The 24227-nt window shown below is 39.9% G+C and overlaps 2 protein-coding genes across 3 annotated transcripts in view; one reads left to right on the top strand and one right to left on the bottom strand.

The window, feature by feature from the left end:
* Window positions 1-11802: 11802 nt before the first annotated feature.
* The window catches only part of SPINK8 (serine peptidase inhibitor Kazal type 8 (putative)), a 16825-nt gene continuing 4400 nt past the window's right edge, over window positions 11803-24227 (top strand). For both annotated transcript variants that reach the window (XM_041763904.1, XM_041763903.1), the window contains exons 1-3: window positions 11803-11977; window positions 18260-18306; window positions 19113-19234. In XM_041763904.1, the coding sequence (XP_041619838.1) occupies window positions 11851-11977; window positions 18260-18306; window positions 19113-19234 (296 nt within the window). In that variant the 5' untranslated portion in view covers window positions 11803-11850. The remainder of the gene's footprint in view (window positions 11978-18259; window positions 18307-19112; window positions 19235-24227) is intronic.
* On the bottom strand, window positions 22532-23576 carry LOC121495857 (SRSF protein kinase 1-like). The gene has a single exon (XM_041763899.1). It carries the CDS (start codon window positions 23538-23540, stop codon window positions 22617-22619), a length of 924 nt encoding a protein of 307 aa, XP_041619833.1. The 5' UTR covers window positions 23541-23576; the 3' UTR covers window positions 22532-22616.

Below are 24227 nucleotides of genomic sequence, written 5' to 3'. Positions count from 1 at the left end.
ATGTAGTGTTAGTGAAGCACTGATTCACTGGAAAAAACATCCTACAATAGAAACATAACAGGGCCACAGGATGCAAGAGCACCTGGCTTTAGGGTCTCAAACAGAACAGGTTTGGCCACTCACTGCTGGCAAAATCCAAAGGCAGAGAGACAGGTGGTGGTGAAACAAGAAAGGAACTTCTTTCAGTGAGACCTACACGGGGAAGACAGCAAATTAGCATTTCAGAGACTATCTCTAAAGTGCTGGAAACACTTCCAGGTTTATATTAGGGAAATGTGGGTCAATGGGTACTTGCAGGTGGCCAGTGAAGGTCAGATCGATCACTATCTTGGGGTCAGTCACCATCATTGTTTTGCTTGCTCAGGGCAGTTCTTACTGCTTGCGGGGGTAGTTTCAGTTCCCCTGGGGGATGCTTTGCACACAGCATCTTTGGCCTGAATTAAAAGATACACTGGAAAGAATTTTATCAATTAGAAAGTACAACTGAAGTCAAAATGGAGGTGCTTGAAATCCTCTTTCAGACACATATTACAAGTATCTCTCTTTGACAGAAAACCAAGACCTCTTCATATTCTGATTCTGTCTCTATTATTAGCAGCCTGTGCAGTTTTAACCATCATCCATCTGCTCACTTCTCTCTCCCCTCCCAACCTCTCAACCACTTCTTTGAAAAGCTTAAATATTTGAATACTCACTGTCTTCAAATATCTTAAAATATACTATCATTTGGCAAAACCGAGGCTTCTTAGCTCTGTGCCTCGTGTTCTATGTCCCAAACTTCAACAATTTTCTGTTTCAGAATATCTCATCATGTTAAATATTCCATTAAATGTGGGACTGGGATAAATTCCTATCAATAAGCACACACATTTGGGCATTCCTGTCCTATCACTTTCTGAGAACACAGAGAGAATGGGATATTCTGCAGGATGGGTATACTCAGGAAAGGGGTTCAGATATGCTGGACCCTACTGCTCCTAACTACTTTGATTTCATTTAGGGTACTTTTCTAGGGATATCTGTTTTGTTTTGTTTTGTTTTGTTTTGTTTTGTTTTAAAGATTTTAGGGATGCCTGGGTGGCTCAGCAGTTGAGCGTCTGCCTTTGGCTGGGGGCAGGGGAGGGGGGAAGGGGGGGGATCCTGGGATCGAGTCCCACCATTCCCTGCATGGAGCCTGCTTGTCTCTCTGCCTGTGTCTCTGCCCCCCCCCCCAGCCCCCTCCCCCCCATCTCTCATGAATAAAGAAATTTTAAAAAATAAAAAATAAAGATTTTATTTACTTGAGAAAGCTTAAGAGAGAGAGAATGAGCAGGGGAGAGGGTTAGAGGGAGAGGGAGAAGCAGACTCCCTGCTGAACAGGGAGCTTGACTCCAGGCTTGATCCCAGGCCCCTGGGAACATGATCTGAGCCAAAGGTAGACATTTAATCCACTGAGCCACCCAGGTGCCCCAGGGATACCTGTTTTATTTATTTTTTATTTTTTAAAAAAGATTTTATTTATTTATTCTTTTTTTTTTTTTTAAGATTTTATTTATTCATGAGAGACACGCAGAGAGAGAGAGGCAGACACAGGCAGAGGGAGAAGCAGGCCTGGTGTGGGGAACCTGACGTGGACTCAATCCCGGGTCTCTAGGATCACACCCTGGGCCGAAGGCGGGGCTAAACCGCTGAGCCACCCAGGGCCCCCTGGGATACCCGTTTTAAAAGTATTTTAGGGGCAACCCAGGTGGCTCAGGGGTTTAGCACCGCCTTCGGCTCAGGGCATGATCCTGGAGACTCAGGATCCAGTCCCGCATTGGGCTCCCTGCGTGGAGCCTGCTTCTCCCTCTGCCTGCGTCTCTGCCTCTCTCTCTGTCTCTCATGAATAAATAAATAAAATCTTTTTTTAAAAAAAGTATTTTAGAATTCTACATTTTCCTGTGTCATCTTTTACAAAAATGTCTGCTTTTATATACAAATATTAGAAACTTTATAATTTTTCTGCTCATATTAAAAGGAATAAAATCTTTGCGTTCTCATACTTCCATAGCATGTACTGGGAGATTCTTTTTTGTTCTCTCTGTCTCAGAGCCCGATAAATTAAGGATACAGTAAGTGTCTCTCACACTCAAAGTGCTTGTGATCAGCGAGAATCCGCCCATTTTCTTTTCTTCAGTATATAATTGAACATGTAACGATGTAAGTTTGGAGGAACAGAGATTCAAATGATCCTTTTGGATAGTTTTTAATTGTTATTTCTGCCCCTAAATATAATTTCCTACCCCTGCTATTTTTTTTTTTTTTTTATTCTCTCTTCCCTATTCTTCATCAATTTCTTCAGGGTGTGGGTGGTTTGAATGAGATAGCCGCTGAATGGAAGTGAAGAGGTGAGTTGGGTAGCTGGTGGGTGGGTGGTACAAGGAGGTATTTAATGGTGACAATCACTTATCATGGAAAGAAGCCTGAAAGGAGAGGCTATTAGTGACTCAGCTGAGAATTGGTCTCTTTCTAATGCTTGGTTTACTAGAAATAACTCACATATGGTTGTATCTGTTTTTTTTGTTTTTTTTTTTTTTTTTTGCATTTCTGGATATGTTAAAACCTGTTGTTTCTGTGCTTTGCTTGGACATCACTCATGTCTCCCTACTTCGTGGAAGTGCTGTGATTCAGCTTTTCCATCCTCTTCGCTTTGGTCTGGAGTTCCCTGTTTTGCCATCTGGTCTGGTGAAACAGCTTCCCTCCAGTGGACTTACATGTGCACCATCTGACATCTCCAGAGGAGAGTAAGCAATCTGATTGCTTCCTTTTCTTAGAAGATAAAACTCCCAATATTGGCCTCTCACCTTTGTTTTATTGGTGTGTTTTCCTATTCCTTAATTCATTTTCAAAACTATTTGTTGGTTTATAAAGATCTATTTATTTCTTTTTAAGAATTTTATTTTTAAGTAATCTCTACACCCTACGTGGGGCTCGAACTCACAATACCAAGATCAAGAATCACATGCTCTATGGACTGAGCTGGCCAGGCAACCTGATTTGTTTCCTTATATTTACTCATGCTCTTATTGGACTCTATTAATTCTAGGAATTTTCATTTAATTTTGTCTTAAGACAACTATCGCTCATTAGTGAATGTTTTACTTGGTTTCTTTCTTTTTCTTTTTAGTTTCAAGTTTTTATTTAAATTCCAGTTAGCTAACACACATTGTAATTTTAGTTTCGAGTATAGAATTTGGTGATTCATCACTTATGTACAACACCCAGTCTTCATCACAGCAAATGCCCTTCTTAATCCCCATCACTTATTTAGCCTACCCCTGACCCACCACCCCTCCAGCAACCCTCAGCCTGGTCTCTATAGTTAAGAGTCTGATTTATGGTTTGCCTCTGTCTCCTTTTTTCCCTTCACTGTTCATTTGTTTGGTTTCTTAAATTCCACATATGAGTGAAATCATATGGTATTTGTCTTTTCTGACTTATTTTGATTAACATAAGACATTTTAGCTCCATCCATGTCATTGCAAATGGCAAGATTTCATGGCTGAATAATATTCTGAGATATATTCCGATATATATAGATATCTGGATATATATAGATATATCCATATATATCTATATATATATATATACATACAAAGATGCATATATATATATCTCATATCTTTTTTTATCTACTCGTTCATTCCTCTCTTTTTCTCTTTCCTCACATTGGCTAGATCAGAAGAATAATTTTAAAAATTGCAGTGATAATTGTCATATAAGATTTGTTTCTGTCTGAAAGGTAAATTATTTCTTTTTTTTTTTTTTTGGTAAATTATTTCTTTATCATTTTTTTATCACAAGACCTATGTGGTTTAGGAATAAACATAGTTTAGTTTTGGGTTATTGCACTTTTAATATTCAATTGAATATAATTTCATAACATCTGTTTTAATTTTTTCTAAAGATTCATTTATCCATTTTAGAGAGAGGGAGAGATCCAGCATGAGTAGGGGGAGGGGCAGAGAGAGAGAATCTTTAAGCAGACTCCCCGCTGAGTGCGGGGCTGAAATGAGACTCCATCCCAGGACCCAGGAGATCATGACCTGAGCTGAAATCAAGAGTCAGATGCTTAGCCGACTGAGCCACCCAGGTTCCACCATAATATCTGTTTTAATCTCTCATGATTAATAGTGAAATGTGTTTATATTGTAAATCTTGAATATACAAGATAAATTTAAACGACAATAGAATAAAATAGTTAAAAAATGAAAAATTAACAAGCATTTCCCTATACTCATAAGAAACTAACAATTTAAAAAATACAGTGTTGAGCAGCCCCGGTGGCCCAGTGGTTTAGCACTACCTTCAGCCCAGGGTATGATCCTGGAGACCCGGGATCGAGTCCCACGTCGGGCTCCCTGCACAGAGACTGTTTCTCTCTCTCTGCTTCTCTCTCTCTGCTTCTCTCTCTCTCTCTGTCATGAATAAATAAATAAAATCTTTAATAAAATAAAAAATACAGAGTTTTAGTTTCTAGTAAAAGATACTTAATTTGATAGAGAGTATGACCTAACAAATGTGACTTCCCTTCTTGGTGAGGCCAGAGAGCAATTACACCAGGTGGAGTTGTTGCACAAAGGAAACTTTATTTGCAGCAAAGAAGGAGATCCTGGAGAATAGCTTCCAAAGCTGTGACTCCCTGGGCAAGGGTGAATGAGTTTCTTTTATTTAAAGTTATGTTGACTATTTAGAAAGGGGAGCCTTGTCATTATATAAAGAGGAGGGCATAAGGTTGTACATGAACCTTACACACCTTACCAAGTCATGCTTATGCACACATTGTAAATGAGGCTTGTGCTCCTCCATAGGTGAAGATCATACTATTATGATGAGGTAAAGGTAACTGTCAGCGACTCCATGGGTCACTCCATGGTCTATCTGTAGAGGCGGAAGTCAGGAGTTAAGCTCAAACTGGTCTGGGTGGTCTTGGCTGCCAGAGCTCTTCATCAGGGCAGTCCTGATTGCTTGAAAGGTAGTTTCATTTTCAATCCTGGATGCTATGCTCCTTGGGTCTTTTGCCTGAGTTAAGAGATAAGCTGGAAAGAAGAGCTTAAGAGAAAAGGTGGGACAAAGGTTGTTGGGTACAAGCAGGTGAGCAGTTAAAGGTTAGGTCTTGAGTCTAGCTGGTGATAATAGCTTCATTGTAGCTCTCTGTATATGCAAAATATTTTTTTAAAGTCCCATTTCAGGGGCTCCTGGGTGATTCAATAGGTGAAGCATCTTCCTTTGGCTCAGGTCATGATCCCAGGATCCTGGTATGGAGCCCCGCATCTGGCTCCCTGCTCAGTGGAGAGTCTGCTTCTCCTTTTCCGTCTGGCCCTCCATCCTGTTTGTGTTCTCTCTCTCTCTCTCTCTCAAATGAATAAATAAAATCTTTATAAAATAAAGTCTCATTTTACACCATATTTAAGTCTGAGCTTAAACATTTAAATTTAAAATATCCAGACAACTTAAATATTTAGATTAAATTATAAAGCAATACATTTTTGCAAAAAAAAATCTACGTGACTACATCTAAAATTTAGGGGTGGGGACAACCATAGCAAAGAAGAAAGCAGAAACTATATAATAATAAAATGGGATTAGTTGACTAAATATCATGTAAAAATATTTGTGTGATAATATATTCTATAAACAATTAATACAATTAGCACAAAAATAATCAATCTAGTAAAAATGTACTTTGCAGATTCTAACATTTGACTAGTCACACAGAAGTAATAATTCTTATGAATTTCTGAGGAAAGACTAAGGGAGAACTGGGGAAAAGGTATAAAATTTTCAGTTCCCAAAGATGAATCCAAAAGATATAACCTCTTAGAAAAATATTCAAATTCATTTGGGTGAAGAAAGGCAAATTATAATAACATTGGTAGGGGTGCCTGGGTAGCTCAGTCAGTTAGGCATCTGACTTTGGCTCAGGTCATGATATTAGAGTCCTGGGATAGAGCCCTGCATGGAGCCCAGGCTGAGCCCCAGCTGAACCCCAGCTGAGTCCCAGCTGAGCCCCGCCACAAACCCCTGCCTCTCCCTCTTCCGAACCCTTCCCCCCAAACCGAACCCCCATTCATGCTCTCTTTCCCTCACATGCTCTCTCTCTCAAATAAGTAAAACCTTTAAAAATAATAAAGTAACTGGGACGCCTGGGTGGCTCAGAAGTTGAGTGTCTGTCTTTGGCTCAGGGCGTGATCCCAGGGTCCAGGACAGAGTCCTACAATGGGCTCCTTGCATGGGGCCTGCTTCTCCCTCTGCCTCTCTCATGAATGAATAAATAAAATCTTTAATAATAATAATAATAATAATAATTAATAATAATAATAAAGTAACAATGCCATATCACTTTTGACTTACCAAACTGGGGGAAATGCTGAAATTACTAATGCTGGTGGGAATTAAGGAGACTAGCACACTCCTACCTACCTGGGAATTCATGATCCTCGTCCTCTTACTTCATCTCCCTCCCCTTTATCTTCCTGTCTTCCATCTCTCTCTCCTTCCTTTCTCTAAATAACATCTCACTCCCATGAGTCTGAATCTGCCATAAGAATAAAAGAAACAAGAATAAGCTTGTTGCAAAGCTGCAATAAGCAAACATCTAGGTTCTTTTTTTTTTTTTTTTTAACATCTAGGTTCTTATATACTCAGTAAAAAATATAATGAGTCTACTAATATGGGAGACTGTGAGATGTAAAAGTTAAAGACCCCAGAGCCAGTTCAAATCTCAGTTCTGCTACTCATCAAATATGTGAATATTGGAAAGTTATTTAATCTGACAATGTTTCATTTTGCAGATCAGTGACATGAGGATAACACTATATCTAATTTGTGGGATCCCTGGGTGGCGCAGTGGTTTAGCGCTTGCCTTTGGCCCAGGGCGTGATCCTGGAGACCTGGGATCGAATCCCACGTCGGGCTCCGGGTACATGGAGCCTGCTTCTCCCTCTGCCTGTGTCTCTGCCTCTCTCTCTCTCTCTCTCTCTCTCTCTCTGTGTGTGACTATCAGAAATAAATAAAAATTTAAAAAAAACACTATATCTAATTTGTAAGTTTGTTTTGATAATTAAAATAGATCATGTGCATAAAGTTTTAAAATAATACCTGGAACTAGTAAGCAAAATGTAAGTGTTCATTCTTGTCAACCAACCAAACTGATTCTGCCGAGGATCATGCCACTTTAAGGTTTTGATAAAAGGGTATACTCCTGTAATGTAAACACATTATTAAAATATTATGTTGGCAAAGGTATATAGAAAATGACATTTTTATTCTCTCAACCCTTTCTGTGTGCATAGCAGGTTGAACAAGATGCATCTCAGTGAAGAAGCGGCAGAGACCACTAATAGTTTTACTTGGTAGATCTGGACAGAGCATTTATTAAAAATTGACCATGGAAATGACTCTGTGACTAAGTCATAATTCCCTTCGAAGTCAGGTGACTTCCAATTTTCTTATTTCATCAAAACTGAAGGAAAATATAATCAAGATTATGGCTTATAAATTATGAAAATTATTTTTAGTATCACGATGTAACTTTTAATAGATAATTAGGAAAGACTTCCAAGAAGTAAGTGACACTAGTAAAAAAAAACTTTTTATAAGATTTTATTTATTTCTTTGAGAAAGAGAGAGAGAGAACACAAGCAGGAGGAGGGGCAGAGGGAGAGGGAGAAGCTGACACTCCACTGAGCAAGGAGTCTGATGCAGTGCTTGATTCTGGGACTCCAGGGTCATGATCTAAGTCGAACAGGTGCATAACCGACTGTGCCACCCAGGCACCCCACCCCCCATCTAGTTATTTAATGTAAACATGATTTTTCAGTGTGTAACTGAAAACAAAGGATAAATACAGAACTGATGCTGGATCCCGAGTAATTCTAGCAACAAGTAATATTCAAGGGTACATACACAAATAACTGGAAAACATCAGCACCATGCATCACATTAAAAGGTGTATACTTAGGGGTGCCTGGCTGGTTCAGCTGGAGGAGTGTGTGACTTTTGATCTTGGAGTCATACGAGGTTGAGCCCCACATTGGGTATAGAGATTACTTAAATAAATAAACTTTTTAAGTTTTTTTTTAATTTTTATTTATTTATGATAGGCACACAGTGAGAGAGAGAGAGAGGCAGAGACACAGGCAGAGGGAGAAGCAGGCTCCATGCACCAGGAGCCCGACGTGGCATTCGATTCCGGGTCTGCAGGATCGCGCCCTGGGCCAAAGGCAGGCGCTAAACCGCTGCGCCACCCAGGGATCCCAAATAAATAAACTTTTTAAAAAGACAGAGATCTATATTTTTAATGAAACTTCTATGATAAATAACTATAAAAATTTGTAATGTATGCTGTTTTGATCAATGTGTACTACCAATGTTTGTGATAACTCAACCCAAAAGAATTGTATTAACACTTTATATCCTATGGTCACAAGAAATTGAAAGCATCAATTCATTTGCATATTTCTGTTGAAGAAAATTAGAAGACTGACCAGTAAAGATTTGTAACATAGGGCAGCCCCGGTGGCGCAGTGGTTTAGCGCCGCCTGCAGCCCAGGGCGTGATCCTGGAGACCCTGGATCGAGTCCCACGTCGGGCTCTCTGCATGGAGCCTGGTTCTCCCTCTGCCTGTGTCTCTGCCTCTCTCTCTCTCTGTATCTCTATAAATAAATAAAATCTTAAAAAAAAGATCTGTAACATAACATTGTATATAAAGTTGTAGGGAAGTAAAATGAAAATTCTACTCATTCAAGGAGAAAAAATATGTAAAATTTCAAACTGTGAGCTCATCCATGTGTTTTTCATATTATCATGGTGTCCTCAAATCACTATAGAATGTAGATTCCACTGGATACATCTTAAAGAATGACTTTCATTTTCAACATTTTTATTTTAAAACATATTTAAAGTAAGTCAACCATTTAAACTCAGGATGAAAAATTTTACATGCCACTTAAAAAATATCTAAGTGGGGTGCCTGGGTGTCTCAGTCAATTAGGCGTCTGCCTTCAGCTCAGGTCATGATCCCAGGGTCCTGGGAGAGAAACCCACATTGGGCTCCCTGTTTAGTGGGGAGCCTGCTTCTACCCCTCCTGCTCCTCCTGCTTGTGCTCTCTGTCAAATAAGAAAAATAAAATCTTTTTAAAAAGCTACTCTTTTATTTTTTTAAAGATTTTTTTTAAAGATTTTATTTATTTATTCATGAGAGACACACAGAGAGAGAGAGGCAGAGACACAGGCAGAGGGAGAAGCAGGCTCCATGCAGGGAACCTGACATGGGACTCGATCCTGGAACTCCAGGATCACGCCCTGGGCTGAAGGCAGACACTCAACCGCTGAGCCACCCAGGCATCCCAAATCTTTTTTTTTTTAAAAAGAGAGAAAGTTAAAAAAAAAAAAAAAGTCTAAGTGACATGGGGGCACCTGGGTGGCTCAGTGGGTTGAACATCAGGCTCTTGGTTTCAGCTCAAGTTGTTGTCTTAGCGTTATGGGATCAAGCCCCAAGTCAGACTCTATGCTCAATGCAGAGTCTGTTTAGGGTTCTTTCTCCTTCCTTTTCTCTCCCCCCCTGCTCCTTCCCTCTGTCAAATAAAATAAATAAAATATTTTTAAAAAATCTAAGTGGGCACCAAATATAGAGGAATTGAAAGCAAAAATTTTGAAGACTATCATGGTAGACACTGTGGTCAATCAGAACAGTACTGAGAAAGTAGAGGCACCTGAGTGCTCTTGATTTCAGCTTGAGTCTTGATCTCAGGGTTGTGAATTCAAATCCCAGGTTGGGCTCCACATTGGGCTCCACACTTACTTAAAAAACAAAACAAAAAACCAATACTGAGAAAGTATACTCCACCTCCCAGAACGAGGTGGCATGTCCTTACTTAATGCCATTCATTCAGGACTAGGACCTACAGAATAGTTTATGATAACCAGTAACCTCTGAACTTTTCCTGTAAAGCTGGTTTTTTGAGGGACTTTTGTTCCAAGTGGTAGAAAGAGTTGGCACTCCATCCTAAGATTCCTCAATTCCACTAAATAAGGCTGAACATGGCAGATTCCATATAAGGTAACTTTCCACTTTAAGATTCTGAGTCAGTATTAGAAACATTCTAAATTAAAGGTTTCAATAAAGTGAATACACAGTTTTGACTACTGATAAAATAAGTAACTGTATATGCAGATGTGGCAATTTATAGTACTGTGTACATATCCAAAGCTGTCCTGAATACAGTGATTGCCTACAGATAAAAATACAGGAATTCAAATTTGGGCAGGACACACTGTTAGGTCCAGGTTTGGCAAAAACTAGATTTGGTGTGCCTGGGTGGCTCAGTTGGTTAAGCGTCTGCCTTCCACTCATGTCATGATCCCAGGGTCCTGAGATTGAACCCCGAACCCCTGTTGGGCTCCCTACTCAGCAGGGAGCTTTTTTCTCCCTCTCTCTGCTGACTGCTCCCCCTGCTTGTGCTCTCTCTCTCTCTCCTCTCTCTCTCCGTCAAATAAATAAATAAAATCTTAAAAAAAAAAAAATAAAGAACAGCTAGATTCTGGAGTGGTAGTGGACAGTACTTACCACCCTCAAAAAATTAAAATAGAAACTGACCATATTTAGGCATTACAGAACTTGGAGTTGGAAGAAATAGGTATGAGTTGTGACCACATTCCTAACTTCAGAGTCCCCTCTCTTCAGGGCACCTGGCTGGCTCAGTCGGTGGAGTGTGTTGACTTGATCTCCAGACTGTGGGTGTGAGCCTCACACTGGGCATAGAGTTAACTCTAAAATAATAAAAAAATCTTTAAAAACAGGGACGCCTGTCTCAGCTGTTGATCACCTTTGGCTCAGAACGTGATCCTGGATCGGGATGGAGTACCGCATCAGGCTTCTTGCTGGGAGCCTACTCCCCACCCCCCACCCCCCAACCACCACAACCCCATCTGTGTCTCTGCCTCTCTCTCTCTGTGTCTATCATGAATAAATAAATAAAATCTTTTAAAAAAAAATCTTTAAAAACAAAAAAGTTCATTCTCTTCTACTGCCAGGCATCTCAGTCTTGAAAAGACATTTACCCCCTCACCCACCCACCCCCACACAAATCATTTCATTATCAACAAACTGGAAATAAAAAATATCTCGTCCAGCCTGTTTTTCACAGCAACTAAGGGAGTCACAGCAGGTAAAGTGGACATACTAAGTTGCAACCTTTTGAGTAGGAAAAGGATTATATTAGTTCTTATTTGTTTTTACACAGGGAGGGTCTTGGGAAGAAATGACCTAAATATATAATTTGCCTGGAAAATGTATAGGAAAATGTATCAAAACCTGCAGACAAATAATGTCAACTGCCTTGTTTTATAATATTATCAATAATGCAAGTAAGCTGTTGGTAAATACTCCATGGTTTTCTTTTCAGTACTGTTGTTGATTACTAAATATTAACACCAAAGTAATAATATGGAAGATTAAGAAATGAAAGTGAGTATTGTTTTGTCCCTTCCTGTCTTTTGTTGTTTGTTGAATTAACATGTGCCACCGAACTTCCTAGAGACTGCCCTTCTTACCTCAGAGATAAATATCAACTTTTAAACGTTTTTGATGCCTATTCTTTACCAAATGATCCCCTACAGATAGCATTTACTAGCTCTTTTTCTGGCATCTTCTAAAATTCCTTTTTTTTTTTTTTTTGAGATCATTTTCTTCTAATGTCCAATCATTCTAGGGAAATAAATTAAGCAATTTAATTGCATCAGACAAAATTCATTCCAAATGACCTGAGGAAAGAACAAACTTGAAGGATTTAGACTTCACTTCCTTGTCAGTGAGGGATCTCTGTGAGAATGTGGCCTTCACACGGAACTTTCTCTATCCTACCATCTAAGGCTGCATATTTTCATAGCTCCTCTGCCACCATGAAGGAGGTCGTCCTTGTTTTGGTCATCTCCGTGTGGGCTGCCTTTGCAGTTGGTGAGTTACATATCCTTGCTCTGCTCACATTTTCTGTGGTATATCCAGGGTTACAGGAAAATCAGAGGTATCTGTGGAAGTGCTGTTCAGTTTTCTGTTACACATGTACAAACTGAAATCCAGAGGAAGAAAGTATTCCCTCAGTGTCATTGGTATCAAAGCTGGGAATCAAATTCAAACCTTCCAAACCCAGGACCACTGAACTTTCCAATACCTGATTACTATGGAAGCATTTAAACCAAAGGGCAGTCGTCACTCTGGAAACATTCATTTCCAGAGTCTGTATATTTACATTTCTCAAACCCAAAAGAATTTGATTAGGCTCTGTGGAAATAGAGTCAGATATTATTTTGGTCAATGGCTGGTTTTCGAGTAAACAGTGTTCATCCATAACTATGGGGAATCTCTGAGGGCCTCAGAATAAACAGTATTCAGGCTTAACTGTGGGGAATCTCTGAGGGCCTCAATGTGGTACATTCTGATTGGGTGGGGGGCGAGGTACAAGTGGTGAAAGAATTCAACGAAGGCAGAAAAAAAGACATCAAAGTTTATCAGATACATCTCAAGGAAGCATCAGGCAGGACAGTGAAGGAGAGACTGCCAGGAGGTGGTGGTGAGGGGCTATAGTTACCAGGGCAGAATGAGGAGGTATGGGGATATACCCTCCCTTTTTTGGTAATTTTAGGAACTGTGTCTGGTTGTAATTGGTCACTTAGGGCCTATGGCTATTTCAGGTGGATTGCTTAATGAGCCTGTTTGCATCAGCTTGGTGGTCGGTGGTCACTATGGGCCCTCTTGCCTTCTTCAGATTTCCATTGCTCAAGCCTGTTGCCTAAGAGTGGCCTCTACACTCAATACACTCAACAGGTCCTTTTTCCATCTGGATTCTGAAACTCTCATTTACCTTCAATTTTTTACTTTTTATTGGTGCTTTCTCTCACTTAAAACATTTTTTTCAAGCCTCTCTCGTCTTTTTTTTTTTTTTTAAGATTTTATTTATTTATTTACAAGAGATACAAAGAATGACAGAGAAATAAGCAGAGGGAGAAGCAGGTTCCCTGAGGGGAGCCCAATGCAGGACTGGGTCCCAGGACCCTAAGATCATGACCTAGGCCAAAGGCAGACACTCAACCACTGAGCCACCCAGGTGCCTCCCAAGCCCCTCATATCTTAAGACGCTCTGTAACAAATTGAAAACTATTCTTCATGCCTCTCATATCTTATGGGGGAAAATATTTTTCTTTTTCTATTGAAGGAAAAGCTATTTCCTTCTATGCCAACACTTTTTTTTGACACCAAATATGTGGGTTTTCCACACCAAGCAATCCTCCCATTTTCTGTAGATACCAGTTGGGTATTCCAAAATTTAATACAATTAGGACACCACTACCTGGCATTTATCTAAACACCACAGGTTAAGAGACTCAGTCCTACAAGATTGCCCCTACTTCAGACAGCAGTCAAAAGACTGGACCTCCAGTACTTCTAACTAACTAGCTATAAGTCAGGAGTTCCCTTGACCTCCTCCTCAAGTTCAATAATTTGCTAGAATGGCTCACAAAACTCAGGATAGTGCTTTACTTATTATCACCAATTTATTATAAAGGACACAACTCAGAAACAGCCAAATGGAAGAGATGCAATGGGCAAGGTGTGTGGGAAGGGGCACAGAACTTCCATGCCCTCTGGGTGGTCACCCTCCCAACACCTCAGTGTGTTCAACCTGGATGCGATGCTCTCCAAACCTCTTGGTCTAGGATTTTTATGGAGGTTCCATTATGAAGGTGTCAACTGAGAAAAAGAGGGAAAACTGAAAAAGAACAAAGGCCTCCATCTGAGGTCTCAGAATTGCAATTTGGCAAGCACAGTTTCCAGAGTAACCAGAAAAGTGTCCTGCTCATATGGGAACATAAAAGGTTGTTGTGAGAAAGAAGGAGGGTAACTACTTGACATAGATACAGGCGAGAAAAGAAAAAAAAAAACTTAATTCAGTGCTAACTGGTTGAGCTGACTTTGATTACTACCTAGTTGATTATTTTATAGGTGTTATCAAACAAACTTCCTCTGGGGATGCACTAGTTAACGTTTGTCTTCATAAAGGTCATATAAACAGTTTTATGGTCCAAGGACCAGTTTGTTCTGTTGGTTTTATAAGCAACTGTTTGCAATACAATGACCACTTCTGGCCCAGTTCTAGAGTTCAGGAATTAGAAAGAAAAGGAGAGCTTCAAAATGGAGTGTCTCATGTTTAGAAATTTTATATAATTCCACGAAGGCTCGACTGATTGAATCAATGGCCATTGGTGATTAATTCAATCTCCAGCCCTTCTCGTCTACAAAGGTTGAGGGGTGGGGCTGAAGGTTCCAATTCTCTAATCATGTGGTTTGCTTCTCTAGCAACAAGCCCCATCTTCAAGAGCCACCTCATGAGCATAAACCCAGGTGTGGTGGAAAGGGGCTTATTATGAATAACAAAAGACACTCCTCTCCCCATCACTCAGGAAATTACAAGAGTTATTGGAGTTTTGTGCCAAGAATTGGAGACCGAGACCAAATATCTATTTCTTATTATATCACATCTCCTCTTTCCTATTACACTTAATCCTCTCTAAAGAAATCCAGATTTATTCTTATACTTTCTCATCTTTCACTTCATCTTCATTCCCACTGCTACTGAGACCACCACCCACTGGCATCAGCCCTCCTGCAGGCACACCATGTGACCTTCTGGCTAAGTGTTGAGCCGACCCTTTGTGGGTAACATACCATTACTCAACCAAGGTAGATCACTTCATCTTTCTTGAAAATCATTCTGTCCTTTCCCTCCCATTTTTATGGCCTTATATTTTCCCTCTGTTTCTAACCTGCGTACCCATATCACCCATGTTCAGTTGATAAAACACTTCATACATCACGTAAATGCATGCCCTTCTCACAGAAATGACTCTTCCTTAGTGAAGGTTTTCATCGTTGTTCCCTGAAAGAATGTTTATATTCTTCCTGTTTCCTTTGCCTCCAGCTTGACTTCCTTTAATCTGTCATCCATACTGCTTAAGAATTGTCCTTTTTGGGATCCCTGGGTGGCGCAGCGGTTTGGCACCTGCCTTTGGCCCAGGGCGCGATCCTGGAGACCCGGGATCGAATCCCATGTCAGGCTCCCGGTGCATGGAGCCTGCTTCTCCCTCTGCCTGTATCTCTGCCTCTCTCTCTCTCTCTCTCTCTGTGTGACTATCATAAATAAATAAAAATTAAAAAAAAATAACGTTTAAAAAAAAAAAGAATTGTCCTTTTTTAGCACAAATCTTATCTTATCTTAACTCTGCTATAATAAACACAAAAATTAGGGTTTCCTAATGAGAGAGTAGGCAGTTAGTGATATATGAGCAGGGAACCAGACCTTCTGACCAGTAAAAAGATAAAAATCAAGAAACCACCAACCATCCCCAGAACACAAACAGCTAGAAAAAGACTCCAGGGATACCCGTGCAGTCTTCCCTAAAACCGCTGCACTACAGTAACCTGTAGCTTCATTATTATTTACATTGCAGGCTTGACCCCCCCTTGTGGAGGATAGCTGTCAGAACAGATCTGACAAGGACTATATAGGACCCAAACTCCCCCTGCTGACTGGTAGGAGGAGTCCCTTAGGTGATTGGACACAACCTCTGTGGGAGAGCTCCCTAGTTGACCCCTAACCTATGCAAACATAAAAAAAGAAGAAAAACACCCCTAACTCTGGTGCAGTTGCGACATCTGGGTTCGCCTGCTCTAGCATTTTGACAGCGTATTTAACCTTTAACTGCCATTCTACTCTTGCTTACTTGAGAGTTTGACTCTGAATTCTCTCTAGGCTGAATTTAAGACTTTAGTATCCAGAATATATAAGGAACTCTTACAATGTAATAATAAAAAGACAAGGGCAGCCCCGGTGGCGCAGCGGTTTAGCGCCGCCTGCAGCCCAGGGCGTGATCCTGGAGACTCCGGTCGGCCCCCGGAGACCCCTGTGCCAGTCCCGCGTCAGGCTCTCTGTGTGATGCCTGCTTCTCCCTCTGCCTGAGTCTCTGCCTCTCTCTCTCTGTCTCTATGAATAAATAAATAAAATCTTTTAAAAAATAATAAAAAAGACAAATAAGCCAATTTTTCAAAAATAGGCAAAGTAAAAAAAAAAAAAAAAAAAGCCAAAGTAACTGAACAGACATTTCTCCAAGATAATGGTTAATAAGTGCACGGAAGGATCTTCAACATCATTGGTCATAGGGAATATTATTCAAAACCACAGTGAGATACCACTTCATACCCACTGTGCTGGCTATAATAAAAAAGGGAGAAAACAAGGGTTGGCAAGAATGTGAAAAATTAGAACCCTCGTACATTGCCCCTGGGAATGCAAAATGGCTCGGGTTCTTTGGAAAATGGTCTAGTGATTTCTCTAAAGGTAACCATATGACCCAGGAATTCCACTCTTAGGCGTATACCCAAGAGAAATAAAAACACATGACCACACAAAGAATGTGTATAAATGTTCCTAGTAACCCTACCCATAATAGCCTAGAAGTGAAAACAGTTTAAATGTCTATTAATTGATTAATGAATAAGTGAAATATGGTATATACATCCAATGGAATACGAAATTTAGCCATAAAAAAGAAGTACTGATGCATACTGTAACATGGATAAACCTTTCAAACATGGTGCTAAGTGAAAGATACAGAAGACTACGTATTGTATGATTCTATTTATATAGTGTCCAGAAAGGATGGAAAGTAGATTAGTGGTTATCTGGGATAGGAGAATGGAGGGGTTGTTGAGGGAAGAATGAAAAGTGACTGCTGATGGGTACAGGGTTTCTTTCTGGGGTGATGAAAATGATCTAAAACTGTAGTAATGCTGCCCAACTCTGTGAATATACTAGAAACCACTGTACACTTCAAATGGGTGAATTCTCTGGTATGTGAATTATATCTTAATAAAGCTGCTATATGTAAACAGCTGATAATGTATCATACATATTATATATAATAATCATGATATCAGGTAATTATATATAATAAAGTATTATATACATATACAGTTGATCCTTGAATAATGTGAGGCAAGGGTCACTCCCACATACAGTCAAATGTCTATGTATAACTTTTGGCTCCCCAAAACTTGACTACCAATAGCCTAATGTTGACTGGAAGCCTTACCAATAACATAAACAGTCGATTAATATAATATATACTTTGTATGTTATATGTATTATGTATTGTATTCTTTTTTTAAGATTTTATTTATTTATTTGAGAAAGAGCATGGGCAGTGGGGAGCAGAGGAAGAGGAACAAGCAGGCTCCTGGCTGAGCAGGGAGCCCCATGCGGGGCTTGATCCCCTGACCTGAGCCGAAGGCAGATGTTTAACCAACTGAGCCAGCCAGGCACCCCTATCTGTTATATTCTTAAAATAAAGTAAGCTAGAGAAAAGAAAATGTTATTAATAAAACCATAAGGAAAATACATTTATAGTACAGTACTGTATTTATTGGAAAAAATCCACACATAAGTGGACCTGTACAGTTCACACATGTTGTTCAAGAGTCAACTGTATATGAATAATTGCAAAGACAGCTTTGGATCAAGAATATATATGCCCTTGAAATCAATATAACATTGTATGTTAACTACACTACAATTTAAAAAAAGAAAGAAAATATATGGGGGCAGCTGGGTGGCTCTGCCTTTGGCTTAGGTCTGGTCCCCGGGGATCCCAGGATGGAGTCCCGCATCAGGCTCCCTCTGTCTATGTCTCTGCCACTCTGTGTCTCTCATGAATAAATAAATAAAATCTAAAAAAGAAAGAAAGAAAGAAGTAAAAGAAAGAAAGAAGAAAAGAAAAGAAGGAAGGAAAGAAAAGAAGGAAGGAAAGAAAAAAGGAAAGAAAAGAAAGAAAATATATGGAAGCCTTAATGAAACTCAGCATCTTCTAAAGTATTTCCATCTAACTATTTCATGGTAATTTGTCATTTAGAGAGTGTTTTCTAAAAACAACTAAGAAGGATTATAGAAGTTGTTATTTACCTGTGGAAGGGCCGGGATTAAGATCTCCATTTTACATGAGGGACAGGGCAGAAGTTTCCCATTTCTTCACTTCTTTAGAGGGCAGCATGCATCACAGAGGAACCACAGCCCCTCCTGATGGGATCTGATGCTTTCTTTGTGCCAACCAGGGTTTCCCTCATCCTAGCTTCCCCCCTAAGGTCAGAAGACAGGGGAGCAACTCTTGTGAATGTGTTTTTGTCTTCCAGATTTCCCTCTTCCTACAGGCGCAGGAGCTCGCCTCCAAGAGACGAAGGTAAGCTCTACCTCCTTGGTTCCCAAGAACAAGAATGGGGAGCAAAGCCAGTTTCCTTGATAGCCCCAGATCTTTCTTTTGAGAGGTGGAAGCAGAGGGGGCTTGTATGGGAGTAACACCACAATAAAAGTTGGGTCATCAGTTACGTAGCACATTTCATATGTTCCTGAGCCCTCTTCCCATGCATTATCCCAATCAGCTCATACTCTCTTGTGGGATAGAAGCCGAGTATTTTTTTTTTTTTTTGAAGCCGAGTATTTTGAATCATTAAATGGGTGTTGAAGTCATGGCTCAAGTTCACATCTGTCCTGTGCTGGCAGTGGACATTCTTTTAGTCAAGATATGCCAAAATGTCCATCCTGCCTCCCACATACTAATGCTTCACAAATAGTCTCTCTGTCCCCTTCCTTCTACATCCCACCTCTGCTGTGACAAGCTTGATGCCACTGTTGTGTGAAACACCACATACAAGTCACTCAGTAATGTTCATAAGAAAAGTCTAACCATAAAGACATTCTCCATTCTGTAATCTAACGATCGCATTTTGTGGTTGCTTGGGCAGAGATTTTCATCCTAATGAGGAACTTAGAGCTCAGACTAGGGAGTTCACAGCTCACATGTTAGGTGATGATATATATTATATTCATATTGTTGCGTAAGTGCCAGGGGCCAAACACTGAAGCTGCTAAAGACTGTCCTCTGAATGCCTGATCTAGCATTCCTTCTTCAATTCCCCTACCCCACTACCAGTGACAATGGTCAGAGGACCTGGAGGAAGGCATCTCTAATCTGTGTCTCACCTTCAGGTGGAGTGCAGTGAGAATATAAATAAGTGCTGGATTTTCTCTTACATCAAGCCAAGTGAACCCATATGTGGCAGTGACCAGGTGACTTACAGCAGTGAATGCCATCTCTGCTCCGAAATTCTGTAAGTCTTGATTTTTATTCTCCCTTCTCTCAGTCAGGGGGCTGAAGGTAGCCAAGATAGGAGTAACCTCTTCAGAATGCTTCCTCCTGGTTAGATCTTCCCTCCAGGGACTCCTCCACTATTTGCTCCTCCATTTCTTCCATCTCTCCCTATACTCCCAGAAGTGATGCCATTCACACAATTGCAGAACAGAAACCCACTGAGGGGAGAGTGTTCTTCCTGGCCTGGGCAAGTATTAGGTGGAAAGTTCTCAGTATCAAGTAGCCACAGCATTCAGATCACATGACCACAGATGAGGGTTACCCTCAGGCCAAAGAACAAAGCCTGATGAGGAAGAGGAGGAAGGGGCTGGGTGAAAAATCCTCCCAGCGGATGGCTTATTGATCCTTGAATGGGTATTATTCTCTCAAACAACTTTCTTTAGCTTCCAGCTTTCTTTTAGCTTTCATGCTTTAGCAATATGCTTAAATCTTTGGGCCCATTACATGTTAGAAGATTTGAGTGACACCCACGTGAAATGCCCAACCCTTCATCTGAGAGGAACAGTGGGGCACAGAGCTTTTTATCAAGGAGGCTGCCTTACAGAGATTGGAGGAGGATTCCTCTGACATCTGCTTTCTCCTTTAAGGAGAAAAGCAACACCCTTGGGTAACTAAGATTTAGAGGTTAAGTCCAATATTTTAAGAGAGAGAAAAGCAAAGACATGAGAGTAGATAAAACTTTATTTCTGTCCTTCCTCTGGTCTTCTCCTTAAAAGAAGACATGATAATTCTGGTCACAATAAGAGATGTCAAGCTGGGCAAGATTGGATTTTCTTGAATGCCTTGCTGCATAAATACCAAAATTTACATTAGAACTCACAAATTTACACTAGAATTAAATAACTTTAGTGTCAGCCTCAATCACCCTTACAGACAGCTGACAATCAGAATGCACAGTCTGGGGAACTTAGAACATCAGACTCGGGATCCCTGGGTGGCTCAGTGGTTTAGCGCCTGCCTTTGGCCTAGGGCGTGATCCTTGGGGTCCTGGGATTGAGTCCTGCTTCAGGCTTCCTGCACGGAGCCTGCTTCTCCCTCTCTCTCTGTGTCTCTCATGAATAAATAAAATCTTAAAAACAAAAAACAAAAAACATCAGACTCATAGAATGCAAAAACCAGGAGATCCTTGAGAGATAGCTTCCAAAGAACTCCCATTGACCAAATTTTTGGAAATATTTTCTTAGTAGTTAATATGGGAATTAAAAGATTTTAATGTATAATAACTTAGTTTGGATTGATACCACATTAATTACAAAAGTATTTTACAAGTTTTGTTCCTGGGGCACCCACCTGGGTGGCTCAGTTGGTTAAGCATTTGCCTTGAGCTCAGGTCATGATCCCAGGGTCCTTGGATGGAGTCCCATATTGAGCTCCCTACTCAGCAGGGAGTCTGTGTCTGCCCCTTCCCTCCCTCCACCCATTTTCTCTCTCAAATAAAATCTTTTAAACAAATAATTTTTTTAAAATAAAAACTTTGATCCTAATAGCTCCTATTCACCCTTCTTTGCATATTATTATCATGCAAAGTATACCTTAATATATGTATGCCCAACAACATAGATTCATAATTATCACTTTATGTGGTTGTCTCTTAGATAGAAAAAAATAATTACAGATAAAACACATTTATATTATTTTCCTATGTAGTTAACTTTGTTGGTTCTCTTTGTTTCTTCATATGGATTTGAGGTTCTGTCTGGTATCCTTTCACTTCAGCCTGAAGGACTGTCTGCAGTATTTTGAAGCAACAAATTCCCTCATTTGGGTTGTTTCTTCATTTTAGCTGTTGTGAACATTTATGTAAAGGTATTCATTTGAGTACCTGTTCTCAATGTTTAGGGTATAAACCTGGGATCCCTGGGTGGCGCAGCGGTTTGGCGCCTGCCTTTGGCCCAGGGCGCGATCCTGGAGACCTGGGGTCGAATCCCACGTCGGGCTCCCGGTACATGGAGCCTGCTTCTCCCTCCGCCTGTGTCTCTGCCTCTCTCTCTCTCTCTGTGACTATCATAAATAAACAAAAAAAAAAAAAAAAAATTAGGGTATAAACCTTGGAGTGGAATTTTTCTGGGTCTTATAGTAATTATATATGTAACTTATAACTTACTGAGAAACTACCAAATATTTTCCACAGGGACTGGACCATTTTACATTCTTGCCAGCAACATTAAGGGTTCCAATTTCTTTACTTTCTCCCCAACATTTTAAAATATCCATCCTTGTGGTTGTGAAATGGTATCTCATTATGGTTTTAATCTACTTTCCCTAATGACTAATGATGTAAGCATCTTTGCATGTACTTGGTGGCCATCTGTATACTTTCTCTGGAGACATGTCTGAGTCTTTTGCTCCTTTTTTTTTTTTTTTTTTTTACTGCATTATTTGTCTTTTTAGTTTTGAGTTGTAAGAGTTCTCTATATATTCTGAATTCTAGATATAATTTGAAAATATATTCTCCCATTCTGTAGATTGTCTTCCACTTTCCTGATAATGTACTTTGATGCACAAAGTTTTGAATTTTAATCAAGTCAATGTATCTTTTTTTCCCCTGCTGCTACTGTTCTTGCTATTAGAGTCATACCTAAGGATCCACTGTAAAATCCAAGGCAGGAAAATTTACCCATATGTTTTCTTCTAAGAGTTTTATAGTTTTGGCTATTAAATTTAGGTTGTAGATCTATTTTTGAGCTAATTTTTGTTATGGTGTGAGGCAGAGGTCCAACTTCATTCTTTTGCATGTGATTATCTAGTTGTCCCAGCACCATTTGTTGAAAAGACTATTCCTTCTCTCACTGAAAGGCCTTGGCACCCTTGTCAAAAATCAATTTGTCATAGATATTTGAATTTATCCCACATTCTCAGTTTCATTCCATTGTTCTATATGTCTATCCTAATTCCAATGCCACATAGTTACTATATCTTAGTACTAAATTTTTGAAATTGGGATTTGGAGGTCCTCCAACTTTTTTTTTCAATGGTTCTGGCCACTCAGGACCTTTTGCAACTCCATGTGAATTTGAAAGACAACTTTTCTGTTTCTGAAAAAAAAAAAGAAAAAAAAAGCCATTGGTATTTTAATAGGGATTACATAGACTCTGTAGATTGCTTTGGGTAGCAATCAACATTTCAACAATACTAAGTCTTCCAATCCATGAGCATGGGAGAGCTTTCTATTTATCAAGACTTCGTTAATTTCTTTCAGAAATGTTTTGTAGTTTCAATGGACAAGTCTTTCACTTCCTGAGCTAAACTTATTCAGAGGTATTTTATTTTTTTGGATGCTATTGTAAAGTGAATTGTCATTGTTTTTTAAGTAGGCTCCATGCCCATCGTGGGGCTTGAACTCACAACCTCAGGATCGATCTTTTTTGCCCAGGGCCCGACTCTTTCTCCATTTCCTCAATTTCCTGCATTCGCTTCTCTAGTATTTCTGCCTGGCGCTTCTGCTTCTTCTTCAATTTCTTCTTCTTCTTCTTTGACATTTTGTCAGCTGGTTTAGGCTGGGGTGCAGTACTGACCGCAGATCCAGAAGGTGGAGGAGCTCCAGATCGCTGCCACTCTGTTGCTTCTGCAGCCAGTCTTCGGATGTACTGCTCATTCACTGACAACAAGATGTTTTCTGGTTTAATGTCAGTGTGAATGATACGGCACTTGGTGTGTAAATAATCAAGACCCTGTAACACTTGCTGGATAATTTTTTTAACACAAGGCAGTGGAAGCCCCTGATAATTAGACTTGATGATCCACTTGAGCAGATGATGCCCCAAGACTTCAAACACCATGCAGATATGTGTTCCATTAACTCCTGATATTTTAAAGTCATCTAGTAGTTGAACAACCATTTCTCTATTTGGATCATTAGGATCTGAATTACGAACTGATTTCAGCAACCGGATTTCATCTAGTGCTGTTTCAGTATAATGTTCAGCACTTTTAACTACTTTCATTGCCACAAACTTCTTCCCCTGAATATCCCATGATAACCACACTGTTGAAAAGTGTCCCCAGCCCAACTTGCGGATCACGTGATATCTCCCATTGAATAAATCTCCAATTTTCACAAGATGATAACCTCCTTTACAATAGTCATTGGGATCTTCCTGCTCATCATCATCAGATCCAAGAATCTCCTCTTCCTGCTCTGGTAGATCACTTTCAGAGTGGGGAGCAGAGCCTCGGTGCTGAGTTTCAGATTTCCTTTGGGCTTTGTCCTTCTTGGCCTTGGTCCTTTTCTTTCGGGCCTGGAGCGCAAGCACTTTCCGCTCCATGGCGAGACCGGTAACCGCCAGGCGCCTGCGCACTCGAGTGGCCAACCTCAGGATCGAGAGTTGCATTCTCTACCAACTGAGCCAAACGGATACCACTATAAATGGAATTGTCCTATTAATTTTATTTTCAGATTGTTCACTGCTGTTAAATAGAAACACAACTGATTTTCATGTTGTGTTTCATGTTTTCACTGTACCCTGAAACAGTGAATTTACTAGCTTTAGTAGCTTTTATATGAATTCTTTGGGATTTTCTCTATGTAGAATTATGTCATCTTCAAATATTTTACTTCTTCCGTTCCAAATTGGATCTCTCTCCCCCCACTCCAGTTTTATTGAGGTAAAATTAACAAATGAAATTTTGGGTGCCTTTCTTATTCTTGCTCTGGCTAGAACTTTTAGCATAACATTGAATACTAGTGGTGAAAGTGGGTATCCTTGTCTTGTCCCTAATCTTAGAAATTTTAGTCTTTCACCACTGAATATGATATCTGCTATGGGTTTTTCATAAATGTTCTTTATCATGTTGAGGAAGTTCCCTTCTATCTCTTGTTTTCTGAGAGTTTTTATTATGAAAAGGTGTCAAATGAGGGTTGGTTTTTTTTTTTTTAATGTCAATTGAGATTAACATGTACTTTTTACCTCCTTCATTCAATTAATGTGATGGTATTGCATTGGTTGATATTT

This window comes from Vulpes lagopus, chromosome 7, assembly GCF_018345385.1.
Source record: "Vulpes lagopus strain Blue_001 chromosome 7, ASM1834538v1, whole genome shotgun sequence".
Classification (NCBI taxonomy): Eukaryota; Metazoa; Chordata; class Mammalia; order Carnivora; family Canidae; genus Vulpes; species Vulpes lagopus.
The sequence above is the reverse complement of the archived record's forward strand: the minus strand, read 5'-3'. Positions and strand labels throughout refer to the sequence as shown.